The 13,466-nt window shown below is 46.1% G+C and overlaps 1 protein-coding gene across 1 annotated transcript in view; it reads left to right on the top strand.

Moving 5' to 3' along the window:
• Positions 1-13,466, top strand: part of gltpd2b (glycolipid transfer protein domain containing 2b) — a 27,321-nt gene extending 13,855 nt beyond the window's left edge. The window contains exons 2-5 of the mRNA XM_042092497.1: positions 9,183-10,231; positions 11,202-11,260; positions 11,668-11,831; positions 12,296-13,466. Of these exons, the coding sequence (XP_041948431.1) occupies positions 10,132-10,231; positions 11,202-11,260; positions 11,668-11,831; positions 12,296-12,923 (951 nt within the window). The 5' untranslated portion in view covers positions 9,183-10,131 and the 3' untranslated portion in view covers positions 12,924-13,466. The remainder of the gene's footprint in view (positions 1-9,182; positions 10,232-11,201; positions 11,261-11,667; positions 11,832-12,295) is intronic.

The raw sequence follows: 13,466 nt of genomic DNA, 5'->3' as shown, positions 1-13,466 counted from the left end.
GGAAAACTCCCTGCTGGACAGATGAGCCTATGTCACTCCTTGGACTCACGTATTGTGCACATGCGCATATACTCTTTTTCTTTTGTAGTTCGTTGCCACACACGAGTACAGCTGCTCTTAATGTTGCACGTTAACCATATATACGTTCTGTTGTGTTGCCGTGTGCGTTATTGAAAACGTAAGTGTACAACTATTTTCCATACTTAGATTTATCTTGATTTGTGTAGTCAACATGACGGTATTTTACTTTAGTAGCCTACAGTTGCAGTATAGCATGCTCATGTCTGTTGTAATGCTAGTAACCTGTTGAACAAATATAACATTCAGTCGTAATAGTAATACCTTTATTCATGGATGAATGTTCATACAGTGTTGTAGTACATTTGTGAATTACGATTCTGCTGAGTATTAGTCCAACAGTTGCACTCGCGATAGTGTTGCCTATTTAGTTGTGGAAGCACATTTCACCTAGCCTAGAAATCTAGACGCACCCTAGCGGCGGCAAATTAATTTGCTCAGCCTGTACGTCTAGTATCAAACCATAGGGATTTCTATTGGCTGACGCCGTGGACTTCATCCAATCACAGCGCTCTATTTTGTTAGAGAGTCTTAAGGCGGGTTTAACAGGATAACGACAGTCCTGCGACGGTGAACAACAAGGAAGGTGGCTATGGCGAGCTAAGAGCGGTTGTTTGAATCAGCATTGGCGTCAACTTTGGAGGAGTTGGACTTGTGCTTTTCTTTGAAAGTTGAGCAACACAATGCACTTAAGTCATTCCTTTCGAAGAAGGATGTATTTGCCGTTTTGCCGACCGGATACTGATATGGTCGTAGCGCTGGCCTATTGCATGCCTAGGCAGTTTGAAAGACAATTCTCTGCCCGCCCCTTGGATTAAACGAGGTGAATGGTTCGATTCCAGACTATACATTTCAATGATAGGATGGCCCGCCAGGCTACATTTCACCGTGATATTCGCGCCACTAGTCGGTCACATGACTATTGGATCTGAAGGCTACTGTTATGCTCCATTCGTGGTCTTAGAGTGCCATCTAGTGGCTAATGTTTATAAAGACACGGTGCAACTCCAGATTTCTATTGCATTGGTTTCTGTTGATTCCCATTGCTGTTCAGCATTTTGGTTGTTTGCACAGCAATTATTTATTGCATAGCAATTATGTATATTGCAGAGTGAATATTGTTTAGTGCTCATTCGTCTGTATATTGTGTGCATACATATGTATATATTTATGTATATTTATGTATGTTATATTCTATATGTACCATTTATATTTAATTACAGTATCCTCCACAGTACTCCAGCTTGCCTCGGCTAGATCTAGGCAGCCCTGTAGGTAGTCACTGGTCAACCCCAGTTCACAGTCCACCGCGGAACACTACATCAGGTGTCAGAGAGCCCCACCAGCAGTCAGAACCCCTGTTGGGTCTCTCGTCACAGCAGCCTAACCTCATGCCAGCCCAGACTGGAGAACAACATTGACAAGGTCAATCCACTTATACCCTGCCAGCCCTTACTTCCAAGCCACGGGTAGTTATGGATCATGATGCACCTGCTCACCGCACCTCTCTGCCTTCACTCCATCCTGTTCAGGATACTTCTCTGCATGCACGGTCTGTGCCACAGTCTGCCCTACATCAGGCTCCGCTTGCCCAGACCGATATGCTTCGACCTCATCTCCAGCCTCCTAATCCTCATCCTCAGCATCTGCAGTATCCCTTTCCTCCACCACTACAGTACCAGCCTTACCAGCCTCCCTCTGCCTATCCTCCTTATCCAGCCAGCTATTATTCACCATATGCACAGCCTCCACCAGGGCAACCACTGTCAATGCAGCCAGCTGCGCTTTATGCATCAGCCATGCCACCGGCAGGTCCTGCAGTCCCAGGCATCCTGGAAATGGCCATCGCTTCTTCATATGGCATTCCGAAGCCTAAACTGACTCCATTCAGTACTGGTAAGGAGAGTGACTTCATAATGCTGAAGAAAGGACTGGACAGTGTGCTTGGCCCACATAAGCATTTATCAGAGGATTATAAGTACCAGGTGCTGTTAGACCTCCTCAAACTGCCAAATGCCTATCAGGTGGCGAAGAGGTATGTGAATGATCCAACCCCATACACTAGCGCCATGCAAGCCCTGGAACAGCGTTATGGCCAGCCACGCCAGCTTGTTCAAGGAGAGCTGAAGGCCATTCTCAACTCTCCTCCTATCAAGCCAGGTGATGCTCAAGCTTTTGAGGATTTCTCATCTGCTGTTAGTACCTTAGTGGGCCTGTTAGGCACTATGGATGGTCCCTCCCGAGCTGAGCTGAGATGTGGATCCCACGTAGACACTCTGCTTAGTAAGCTGCCTGCCAACTACAGAGACCGCTTCGCTGAGTACTGCATATCCCAAGGGATTATCTGCAGTGGCACTGATAGTACATATACACTTCCTGACTTTGCTGTGTGGTTGGAGAGAAAGGCACAAGCCATACAGATAGCGAGGAGAGCTACTGATGCATCCAGGGTGGAACCTGCACAGATAGAGCGTAAGGACAAGGCAACAAGGTCCCAGAAGTCTAAGTCTGCCAGTGTCTACATCACCAACCGACCAGAGACTTCTGAGTCCCCTCATAGCCCTGACACATCTATAGCCAATTCCAAGCCAGGTCAGTCCTCTTCAAAGAAGCGAGAGCGCTTTAAGCCATACTGCCCCTTACTGTTCTAACCAGGAACATTACCTCAGTGCCTGTGCTGAGTTTGCTAAGCTTAACACATCTGAGAAGGCTAACTGGTTAAAGGAGAAGGGCAAATGCTGGAGATGTGGCCGTGGACACAAACCAGAGATGTGTACCCTAAAGAAGCCATGCTCCACCTGTAATGAGCAACACCTCATTGTCCTACATGAGGTTGCACTAAAAGCAAATCAGAGCATCCTCACCGTTAGTACCTCCTCCAGCATGGTGTATGTGGGCCAGGCTAGCCACTCCAGTCGTGTCCTGCCGGCAAGACCCTGGATACACACGCTGTGAACAAACCATCATCCTTCCTGCTGCTGCCAAACATCTTGGTCTCTACAAGGAGGATGAAGTATTGCCCTTGAGGACCATCAGACAGGATGTTGTGAAGCTGAAAGGTGCTTGTGTATCGTTTGAGGTGTCGCCTCAAGCCAACACACGGGTGAAATACCACATCCATCATGCTTTCACTGCAGCTGAGCTGAGTCTTGCAGATCAGTCATGTCCAGTGGAGTCCTTAAAGAAGAGGTATGACCATCTGAGTGGAGTACCAATACATGGATTCAATAGAGTACAGCCCATGCTCCTCATTGGCTCCGACCATCCCCATCTAATCACTCCAGTATGCCCTGTGCGGACGGGACCTCCAGGTGGCCCTGTGGCCATATCCACACTGTTAGGGTGGGCTATACAGGGACCTACCAACTTCCTCCAGAACCCCACCAGAGAGGCCTCCTGCCTGCACACAGCATTCCTGTCTCCTGCTCAAGACCTTTATCAGCACGTTGAAAGGCTGTGGCAAATTGATACGCTGCCATACAGATCTGAAAAGGAGGCTATGCGTTCCAAGCAGGACCAGGTAGCCATCAACACACTGGAGAAACAAACCATTTGGGTCACAGTAGATGGAGTTGCCCGCTACGCTACACCTCTACTACGCAAAGCAGCAGCACCCAGGTTACATGCTCCTCCAGCTGCAGTGATGCCCCTCTTAAGAGCTACTGAGCGGTGCTTGGCCAGCAGCCCAGATCTAGCCAGGGTCTACAATGAGGAAATACACAAGCTGGTAAATGCTGGGTACGTTGTGAAGATCAGTAGTGACGAGGCAAACCAATCTAACGAATCGTGGTACATTCCTCACCACATTGTTCACCACAATGGAAAGGCCAGGGTGGTATTTAACTGTTCATTCTAATATCAGCAACTTGCCCTCAACGACATCCTGCTTCCTGGGCCTAACCTCGGTTCACCACCACTGGGCGTGCTCCTCAGGTTCAGAGAGTATCCAGTCGCCATAAGTGGGGACATCCGTGGGATGTTCCATCAGATCAGGCTCCTTCCTGAGAATCAACCACTGCTCCGCTTCCTCTGGCGTGATATGGAGAGAGAACGTAACCCTGATATCTACGAATGGCGTGTCTAACCCTTTGGCACTGTCTGCAGTCCATGCTGTGCTATATACGCACTGCAACGTCACGCCAAGGACAACAGCTCTGGCAACCAAGAGGTACTGGACTCCGTCATCAATGCCTTTTATGTAGATAACTGCCTGCAGTCTCTTCGTTCCCCATCACAGGCAAAACAGCTTATTGACAAGATGAGAGTCCTGCTCGCTGCTGGTGGATTCGATATGAGACAATGGGCAAGCAATCAACCAGAGGTCATCGCTCATCTCCCCCCAGAGGCAAGGTCAGAGGGTTGCGAGCTGTGGCTGACCGCAGACAGAGCGGACCCCCAGGAGTCGACACTAGGTCTCCGGTGGCACTGCCCATCTGACACCCTCGGTTACAAGCACCGCCAAGCCGTAGCCACTGAGCCCACATTGAGAAATGTATACAGAGTATTGCCATCTCAATATGACCCACTCGGATACATTATCCCCTACACCATGCGGGCTAAAGTTCTGATCCAGGCTCTTTGGTGGAATGAGCAAGGCTAGGATGAGCCCATCACAGGTGAACTCCTCTCTGTATGGCAAGCATGGGAGAGCGAGCTATCTCATCTCCATCACATTAACATGCCTCGGTGCTACATGCCAGTCAGCATTGATCCTGATCACTCTTCTGTGGACTTGCATGTTTTCTGTGACGCCTCGGAGAAGGCGTATGGATCTGTAGCTTACTTGCGTGCTGAAGGGAATGAAGGACAGGTGCACGTGTCATTCGTTATGTCCTCGTGTTGCTCCACGGAGACAGCTCTCCATGCCTCGCTTAGAGCTCAGTGCTGCACTGACTGGAGCTCAGCTAGCCAAACTGCTACATACTGAGCTCACCATACCTATAAGGCAGACTACTATGTGGTCAGACTCTACGACTGTACTCAGCTGGATCCAGTCTGACTCGTCTCAATATAAGGTGTTTGTTGGGACGCGAATAGGCGAAATACAGGATCTAACAGATACTAATAGCTGGAGGTATGTTCCCTCTGAGCAAAACCCGGCAGATGACATCACACGGGGAAAGTCACTACACCAGCTGACTCAACCTACCCGCTGGAAGAATGGACCTGATTTCCTGTATGATCACCCTGCTCAATGGCCAGCTACCCACACCATAAAAATTACAAGATGCTCAGGAAATATACATTCTGCGGTCAGCTCACTGTCTTCGATGCATCTGCTCCTGACCCAGCACAGTACAACAACTGGTCTGACCTACTGCAGGCTACTCACCAGTCCCTTCATGGGGCGGCAGCGCTTCCTATGTCTGCTTCCGACCGACTAGATACAGAGGTAGTCCTTCTCAGGCGAGCACAGAGAGAAAGCTTCCCAGAGGAAATCAACGCCCTGCAGCATTCTCCCCCTGTCCGGCCTACCAGTCGTCTCAGTCCACTCTCACCAGAGTATGACCAGACTCTGGGCCTTATCCGAGTTGGGGGTCGTCTCCGTAAAGCTGAGGATCTGCCTGAGGACACTGTTCATCCTATTGTTCTTGCGCCTGATCGCCCCATTACACAGCTGTTGGTGCAAGATTATGATGATCGCTTACTCCATGCAGGCCCTGAGCGAGTCTTCGCAGAGATCAGAAGGACCTATTGGATCCTCAGAGGCCGCCAAGCCATCAAGAAACACCAGCGGCAGTGCGTGCAGTGTCGCAAGTGGCGCAGTAAGCCAGTGATCCCTAAAATGGCAGACCTCCCAGCGGCTCGACTCCGACTCAACAAGCCCCCATTCTGGTCGACTGGTGTGGACTGTTTCGGTCCATATACGGTCAAGATAGGACGGCGACAGGAGAAACGATGGGGCATTGTGTTCAAGTGTCTCACTACTAGGTGTGTTCATCTTGACCTACTGCCTAGTATGGATACAGATTCATTTCTCTTGTCTCTCTGCCACTTCATCGCTCGAAGAGGGAAACCCTTCGAGATCTTATGCGATAGAGGCACTAACTTCCGTTGTGGAGACCACGAGCTTCACGAGGCATTTGAGGCACTCGAACCATCGCTTCGGGAACAGCTAGCAACACAGTGCATCACTTTCAGATTTAACCAACCTCTGGCTCCACACTTCGGTGGAATGTGGGAGAGGGAAATTAAATCTGTAAAGGCATCTCTCCAAACAATCCTCAAGGACCAGGCCATCCCTGAGGAGGTCCTGCTGACTGTCCTCATCGAAATTGAGGGAATCCTCAATTCCAAGCCGCTAGGCTATGCATCATCGGATCTTGCTGATCCTGATCCCGTGACCCCCAACCTTCTGCTCATGGGGTGGCGGGATGCTTCGCTGCCTCAAGCTGTGTACGGTTCCAGTGACCTGCTAGGACGCCGCCGCTGGAGACACAGTCATGTACCCGCTGACCATTTCTGGGGTCAGTTCACCCGCAATTACCTTCCTGGTCTCCAACCACGCCAGAAGTGGCGTAACTCGACGTCAGACCTAGCCGTGGATGCGGTCGTCATGGTGATCGACCCACAGCTCCCGAGGGCGCTATGGCCGGTTGGACGCATCACCAGGATCATCCACAGCGACGATGGCAAGGTCCGCACTGCAGAGATCGACATCAAGGGCAAACTCTACACACGTCCTGTCGCCAAACTGATAGAGCTCCCAAGGATGCCTGACGACGGAGATACCAGCGCTCCCTAGCCCAGCAGCGACCTTTCTGTTACTGCGCATTCGTCCCACGAATCCGGGGGCGGCTGTGGAAATGGTTGTTGCATCTTGCATGTTACATTTAGATGCGCGCTCAATTGCGCATCCAACGTCCAAACGTAGCACTCAAATGTGGCGACAGCACAAAAGTTGAAAAAAACTTTTACAATGGCGGTGATAGCCTACAGTAAATGTGAATCGCGGACAATAACCAAAGAAAGACATTTCCACCTCCATTCACCAAATAAAGTCTGTGTTTCTACATGTTAACACAAAACGTAATTTCTGTCAGAAACCAGCCTACAATGCATCGGGTAACTTGAGGTGAGTCAGACAGAAGAGGGACCTGACTTAGGCTAGCCTACTATCTTGAATCCCATCCCTTTCAAACTACCTTAAAATTGTGTGATTAGCTGCCAGAATAATAAAATCAAAATACAAAATATGATTGGGCTATAGGTCCAAACCTATGAGTAAGCATTCAGTGTAATATAGAGGTTATCAAAGATACTCTAGTTTGTATTTTCTTTTAAAATATACATTTTGGACAAATGGAGTCATACCACAGGTCTATATCCAGGGATGGATTATTGAATGGACCTACTGGGCCCAAGAGCTCAGGGGGCCCTGAAGCCTAAGACTGTGTGAAGTTGCTTCTCTGCCCCTCTCTTCTATTTCCACAAAACTCACAAGTCATCATAATTATAAAGGGTCATTTCTTTTAAGTCTTCCGGGGAAGTATGCCCCCGGGTGCCCCTATCTTAACTTTTTTTTGCATCTATGCCCAGAGGTTCATAATCCATCCGTGCCTATGTCCCTCAAAAGTTTGGTATATCCTAATTGACTGACTTAACTAATGACTTGTTTGTGATTTTAATAATATTTTTGCATGGCAGGAAATGTGAATTGAAATTCTGTTATTGAAATTCACACCGCACCACAGATTTGGTCCCCCCCAATGTTGACATCATGGCTACGGCCTTGCTCTCAGACATAGAGGATTACGAAAATCGTTGCTAGATTTTGCCACCTTTGGTGATACCAACTTCTGCTCTGGCCCATGGACTACTAAGTCAAGTCTCAAATCATGAATAGCAAGTCAAAGTCAAGTCAAGTCTTTTATACATGTTGATCAAGCAAGTCTCAAGTCCTAAAAAATGTGACTCGAGTCTGACTCGAGTCAAGTCATGTGACTCGAGTCCCCCATGTCTGGTCATTGTGTATGGATAAGACAGTCAAATTACTTAGTCATGTTGTCAATATAACAGTGTACTCTGGAGGGATGTTCTGATGTAAACTATAGCTAAAGTTTTGATGACAGTTATTGTAAATTGTAGGTTACAACTTAGTGTATGTGGGAGTTTGATTCACATTTACACTTTTACTGTTTGTACTGTATTTGTTGACAGACCGTGTCATTACGATACAGAAATGAAAAGACAGCACTGCATAACACAAAGAAAAAAAACAGAAAACAAAAGTAGAAATGTGAACATAGGACAATCTCCTTAGAGAAAACTGTACATGCAACTGTAGGAATTACAGTGCAGTCTTCCTACACCTCCTGATGTTCCTGTCTGTTGGGCCACAAATTCTAATGAACTAAAGCCTAAATGTTGTGAGACCATTCAACAGAGACCCATTATAATACATTTTGATCAACATGACATAAGCAATTGATGCAAAAGACCAGAGAATTGTACATAATCATTTGCATGGATGTACCAAAGCATTTGCAACTTCAAAGAAATGAGAAACTGCTTTTCTGATGTGCACAAGTGACACAATGATGTGAAGATTGAACAGGTAGTTTTGAGAATTTCAATTCTGATCTGAGAAATGTACCAAAGCGACTGAGAAAAGCTGTAAATTAAGGGTAAGCTTAATCAAATCTTCGGGGAAAGGCTATTTATTCTTCTAGATTATTTTATTTGAATCCTGAATTTCCCCTTGGGGATCAATAAAGTATCTATCTATCTATCTATTTATTTGTCTTTTTGGATAGTTTTATTTATTTTTTCTGGATTGTTCATGTTTTCCTTTCATCTGCGATAATTCTTTTTTTAGTCCTACTCTTCTTCTCCATCTTCTTGAGGTGCAGATGCGTGCGTGCGTGCGTGCGTGCGTGCGTCGACATGCATGGGAGTAGGTGTGTATTGATTAGAGATGTGGACAGATGATTAAACATGTAAATGAGCAAGAGATACTGCTGCTAGATAAGATTATTATGGTATTATGTTCAGAGTCTAACCCAAAGATAAGGCTTTCAAGAAGAGACCATGACGGTGATCAACTCTGTGTGTGCGTGTGTGTATGTGTGTGTGTTTGTGTGTGTGTGTGTGTGTGTGTGTAGTGGGGGTTACTCGATAGGGGAATAACTCAGATGGCAAGAGCCCAGGTCCAAAACCCTACCTTAGAGTCCAAAAATACTTTGGTCAGAATTCCAAAGTGTTTTTGGAATACACAACATCATGAGATAGGTACAGTTATCTTTGATAGGCTCACATATCAGAAACAAATTAATTATTTACTGCCATTGACATCAAGACCCTCAACATGTTTACATGGCAAGAGGACTGTTTGACCTTTTGTCAGAGTTAACTCACTCCGTGTCAGATTAGCTCTCCTTCCATCACTAGCAAAACATCCCCTGGCTTTCCAAATCAATACTTGTTTATGGCGCTTAATAAATTATTTCCCATAAAAGCTCCTCGGGCTAACGCATTGAGACCCCATATCCGCAGATGAACATAATGGTCCTAGTGTGTGTAATGCACTTAGAGTGAGGTTACCACAGTGCAGAATGACTGTGAATGCCTAATCACTCCACCAGTGGCTATGCTAGAGTTAACCTCTGGACTCACTGATTGAACAACAAAGCCATAGACATACAGAGAATGGGCATATCAGCAGAGCGAAAGCAGCCCAGAGACAAGGAGCAGGGAGTCGCACACAAGAGAAAGACGGGCGAACAGGGCAGGGGACAGCTGTACTGTAGGCTACTGCAAGAGGGGAACAGGAAGTTAGTATAGAGACCTGGAGTTTCCGTGAAATGGCTTCTTAGTAATACTAAGAGAAGTGGCACAACCGCGGCTGCCATCTAGAAGTGGTGCTCATAAAGAAAGCAGAAGCAGGAAGACCATGAGCAGCTAGAAAGAAAGAGAGGGAGAGAGAGGGGAAGCTTTTAGGGTAGGAGAGTGAAAGAGAGAGAATGGCATACAAACAACGAGAGACCATGAGACGATAGAGCCGGGAAGGAGAGACTGAAGGCTTGTTTTGGTGGAAGAGAGGAGCCCCCCTGGATGAGGAAGAGGCAGATGAAGTTGATCAGCATGGGAGTGAAGGGCAGGGCAGCGGTGGCCGTCGTGTTCATCCTCCTCCTCCTCGGCTCCCTCTGGCTGCGTGAGTACAGCACACTCACCACATGTTCGCACAAGACTCCTCGGGAACAGCTCCATTTACAAATCCAGGGAATCTCATTCTGATTCAATCTGATTTACACTGATCTGCTATAGTGATTGTGTATACCCACATATACATTTCACATATACACAGGAGAGATGTCAAATTCCTAGTGCTACAAAATATGCTACAGTGTACACAGTGCTAAATTCCTAGGGTTACTTACATAGTATAATCTGATTAATTCAGACATGGAAAGTATTCACACATACTATATGTGAATGGAATGTCAGGTAAATGACTGAAGTCTGAAAAGGACAGTTGACATGTAGAAATAATAGTGAATGTTATATTCAGTTTTTCTGAAAGAAAATGTTAAGGCTATTATATATTCCAATGTTGGTTATCTGTAAGTTTTCATGACAACAGTAATGTTGAGTTTTAATGTTACCTTGAGTTCAATAGAAATGGCTGTTATTGTATATAATAATGTTGTAATTGTTGTCTGTACTGATGGAGTATGAATCTCCTATTTTAAAATGCAAAACAATAAGACTAGATAAAAACAGAACAGAAAGCCAGACAACCAAAACCACAGCCTTCATATCCTTCCTAGAATATGCATCACTAGTTTCCCTCCAAACTCATTCATGTTTATACAATCACACAAAAACTGTCAAAAACATCTGTTCATGAGATGTTACAGACGCCACAAGATATCTTCAACTTGTATACAGAACATTCATTTTGAATTGAAACCAAAATACGTCATGGCTATTTTGTACTTGTCAATACAGTTCAAATAAATTGATGTAAATATTATATATATCATAAATAAATAATGAATACATACCTGTAGATAACAAAATGAATATATTGTGTTCCTTCCTCACGCACTTCATGTCTCTATTAGCCTTTCACGTTCTATCCTATCATGTTCTGATCACCTATCTCTTGTTATCTCCCACAGATGGAAACTTGGAGAGCCCCTGGGAGTCCTGCATGAAGTCCTACAATCAAAACGATAAGGTGAGGCCTGAACAAGCACATGCTCTGTCTCCACCAGCTGTTTTAATCTGCATGAACATGAATGTGCATGAACCGTCGTTTAGCCAAGAACGCCCCTCTCGGCTCATCCTCGGATAGGGCTCTTTGTTGAATACCATCATTTTCCGACTAACCATTGATTTAGCAAACTTTCTTCAGCTATGAGGTTAATACACAGGGGCGGGCTATACATGAGAATGCATTTCATTTCTTCATTCTTTTTTCTGATTAAAGCACAATCTGATTCTGATTGATTTGGCTCTTGGGCACTGCAGTTTTGCAATGGTTTTGTTTTTTAATTGGCATAAAACACTATCCTGCTGTTTATACACATTGCGGGAAATGACTGTTTCATTCTCTATGCAATTCCTCTTTCCTATCATACACAGGTGGTGTTCCACAGGAATGGGAGCATAGAGTCTGATACACTGGAGCTGTGCCCCGGCCAGACGTTCCAAATCTCCCTGCTGTATGCTCACCTGCGGGCAGCACCCGTGGGCACGGATGACGTGCTCCTGGAGCCCTATCTCTCCAGCTGGGAGGAACTCATCAAGTGAGTACAGTGGATAAAGCAGGGGAGGGATGACGCAATCGAGATGGTCTACAGTAACTTTCCACGATGTCACCCTCTAACCCCGATCATTTTTTTGTTCCCAGAACATTAAATGAAACATTAAACCTTTTTATGTTTTGACGAAAGTAACAATAATATTGATATATATCCAGCAGCATTTACCTGTATTTTTTACCAGTTAAGATGCATATTTTAGACAGACTTTGAACTTTGGTTAGGTAAGTTACCAAATCACATTTCTGAGACTTGCTATACTACTATTATTATTATTATTATTATTATTATTATTATTATTAAGTATGTGTAAACTGAGCTACATGTAAACCACTTTGATATAGTTTAGCTGGATGCAGTATGGGTTTGCATGCAGAATAGCGAAATCAACCAATCCAATCCTAAAATGTCTGAGAGAGTAATATCCCTGCCATCTTTCTTCCCTTTAGGTTCTTGGTAGCTATGGGCCCTTTGGTTGGAGCAATTTCCAATGAAATTGAGACAAAAACCTCCATCATCCGTGAGTTGGCAAAGCAGGAAGCAGAGAGAATGAGAACTAATGGGCAAAGTGGTCTGAGGGCAGAGGGGGTAAACCCAGACGCACAGGCCCACATGGTGGTGTCCTCCATGGACCCTGACACTCTCGGGGCATACGACTCTGTCCAGTCCATGATCTCGGCGGAGCTGAGCCGCGGCTTGGTGGACTTCCAGGAGCAGACGGACTCGGGCTGCCGCACGCTGCTGCGGCTCCACCGCGCCCTCCTGTGGCTGCAGCTGTTCCTGCGGAAGCTGGGCCAGGGCCCCGAGCCGGCGTCGGGCCGCCTGCGCAGCCCGTCCGACCTCTGCCGCGAGGCCTACCAGCAAACCCTGGCCCGGCACCACGGCTGGTGGGTGCGCCAGATGGCCGACATAGCGTTCATCGCCCTGCCGGAAAGGAAATTTTTTTACCGGCTTATATGCGTCCAGAACCAGGAGGAGGCTACTGTGATCCTCAAAAAAGTGGTTTACGCCATCGACGTGATGTACAACCGCACCCAGAGGGCACTGGAGGAACACAGCATGCTGGACTTGCCATGAGTGGCGAGGAAGGTCAAAAGTCAAAAGGACTGTGTTTGCCGAATCAGGAGTTTTATTCTGTCATAGCGTGGGGGTAACCAGGGTCATTCAGTCTCCCTCACCTGTTCCCTCCCATGCCATGACATGGCAAATTACTATTTTATGAATAATTCAATTAAGAACCAATTTTTGAGAATCTCTGAGAGCATTGTGGACTCACTCATTGGTACTCAAAGTTGAAAGAAAAAAGCCTTACTGACTGGGGATAGGGTTGGGGTTATGGTTGGGTAACCCTAGGCCATAGATCTGGGCTCCATCTTTATACTTAAAAATTAAAAAATAAAAACAGACAATAGAAACTATTGAGACAGATCATTCCTAATGCACTGTTAAGTAATTGTTGTCTAGTGTAAATGTTTCATGTTTTCATCTAGTCGACAAGGCTTATTTTAGATGTTGCGAACATTATCATAATCTTGTAATTAGAGTAGAGCTGCTTCCTTCTGGCTACCATTCTGTAAAAACATGAATCCAATTAAAGCGTTTCACTGCCCACCACTAAAA

This window comes from Alosa sapidissima, chromosome 5 (assembly GCF_018492685.1).
Source record: "Alosa sapidissima isolate fAloSap1 chromosome 5, fAloSap1.pri, whole genome shotgun sequence".
Lineage (NCBI taxonomy): Eukaryota > Metazoa > Chordata > Actinopteri > Clupeiformes > Clupeidae > Alosa > Alosa sapidissima.
The sequence above is the reverse complement of the archived record's forward strand: the minus strand, read 5'-3'. Positions and strand labels throughout refer to the sequence as shown.